General features: G+C 41.5%; 1 protein-coding gene across 1 annotated transcript; it reads left to right on the top strand.

Moving 5' to 3' along the window:
• The first annotated feature begins 241 nt into the window (after positions 1–241).
• On the top strand, positions 242–1,177 carry LOC121035292 (olfactory receptor 8B12-like). The gene has a single exon (XM_040482825.1). The coding sequence runs from the start codon at positions 242–244 to the stop codon at positions 1,175–1,177; it is 936 nt and encodes a 311-aa protein (XP_040338759.1).
• Positions 1,178–1,852: the final 675 nt, after the last annotated feature.

Raw genomic sequence — 1,852 nt, 5'->3', positions numbered from 1 at the left:
ACCACCTGAGTTCACCTCCTGCTGTAACTTAGTAGCATCAGGACTTGTGCAAGTCACTTAGGTCCAGTGTCCTCATCTGCGAAATGGGGATACTCACAATGCCACACAACATTTAGAACAGTGCCAGTAAATGCTCCCACTCTTTTCTTCTCCATGTCAGCCCCTTAAATTCCATGGTGTGTGGCTTCTCTCTCTGTCTCAGTGACTCTTCTTTTTCCCTTACAGACTCTCCTAGAGGAGAATGGCTGCAGATAATGCCTCCTCTGTGACAGAGTTTATCCTCGCAGGCTTAACAGATGAGCCAGAACTCCAGATGCCCCTCTTCTTCCTGTTTCTAGGTTTCTACATGGTCACTGTGGCGGGGAACTTGGGCCTGATAACCCTGATTGGGCTGAATTCTCACCTTCATATTCCCATGTACTTTTTCCTCTTCAACTTGTCCTTCATAGATGTTAGTTACTCCACGACTCTGACCCCTAAAATGCTAATGGGTTTTGTCGCAAAGAGAAACATCATTTCCTATGCAGGGTGTATGACTCAGTTTTTTTTCTTCTGTTTCTTTGTGTTTTCTGAATCCTACATCTTGTCAGCGATGGCATATGACCGCTATGTCGCCATCTGTAAACCACTGCTATACACGGTTACCATGTCTCCTCAGGTGTGTTCACTCCTTTTGTTAGGTGTTTATGGGATGGGAGTGTTTGGAGCTGTTGCCCATATGGGAAACATAATGTTTATAACCTTCTGTGCTGACAACTTCGTCAATCACTATATGTGCGATATCATTCCCCTCCTTGAGCTCTCCTGCAACAGCTCTTACATAAATTTGCTGGTGGTCTTCATTGTTGTGACCATTGGCATTGGGGTACCCATTGTGACCGTTTTTATCTCCTATGGTTTCATTCTTTCTAGTATTCTCCATATTAGTTCTACTGAGGGCAGATCCAAAGCCTTCAGTACCTGCAGTTCCCATATAATTGTGGTATCTCTTTTCTTTGGATCAGGAGCTTTTATGTACCTCAAACCACCTTCTATTTTACCCCTTGACCAGGGGAAAGTGTCCTCCATATTCTATACTGCTGTGGTGCCCATGTTCAACCCATTAATCTATAGTCTGAGGAACAAGGATGTCAAAGTTGCCCTGAAGAAGACCTTAGTCAGAAAATTCTTCGTGTGAAAATGATTGAGAAAGGAGATCCAAAGCTTTGTTTGCCAGAGTGTTTCTTTTTCTCTTCAATGAGGGAAACAAGTGCCAGTGCTTGTTCTCCTTTACTTAGAGGGAAAATTTTAACTTGTTCTGAAGTATAATTATTCCCTCTACTCCTTACTCTACCCTAACTGTTCTAATCATTATTTGTTTTATGAAAATAGTTTCCACAGTCATAGATGGCTACTCTTGAATAAGCCTAAGAAATAATTTAATCTAGCCCTTCATGTGTTGCGTTACACACTGGGGACTCATAAATATTCGTAGGTTGCTCATGGCCACACATGTACCTCTTGCCAGACTCGAACCTAGGCCCTTGAATTCTAATCTACTTTGCTCTTCTGTCCTTTAGCCATGCTATCTTGATTCACCTTTTCCCTGGTGGATTTCATTTCAAAGGTTTTTCTTTTTCTTTTTGCATTTAAAAACGCACTTTGCATTTGACCTACTTACAGCAATGTCATGCAACTTTTCAAGAGATAACCTTTGGAACGTTATTTTTGCAACAATGTTGAAAGTTAAAAATGTGGTAATTTGATCTTGCAAAATGCTAAGTTTTAAGGTGTTTTGGTGGGAGCTAAATTTCTATATAGAATCAAGGATGGTATCCATTGAGGCAGTGTGCAGAGCTGTAAGGGTATAGGC

Source organism: Herpailurus yagouaroundi, unplaced genomic scaffold, assembly GCF_014898765.1.
Source record: "Herpailurus yagouaroundi ecotype Mexico unplaced genomic scaffold, PumYag 161, whole genome shotgun sequence".
NCBI lineage: Eukaryota > Metazoa > Chordata > Mammalia > Carnivora > Felidae > Herpailurus > Herpailurus yagouaroundi.
Note: the sequence above shows the minus strand (reverse complement) of the source record. Positions and strands in the feature narration are given on the sequence as shown.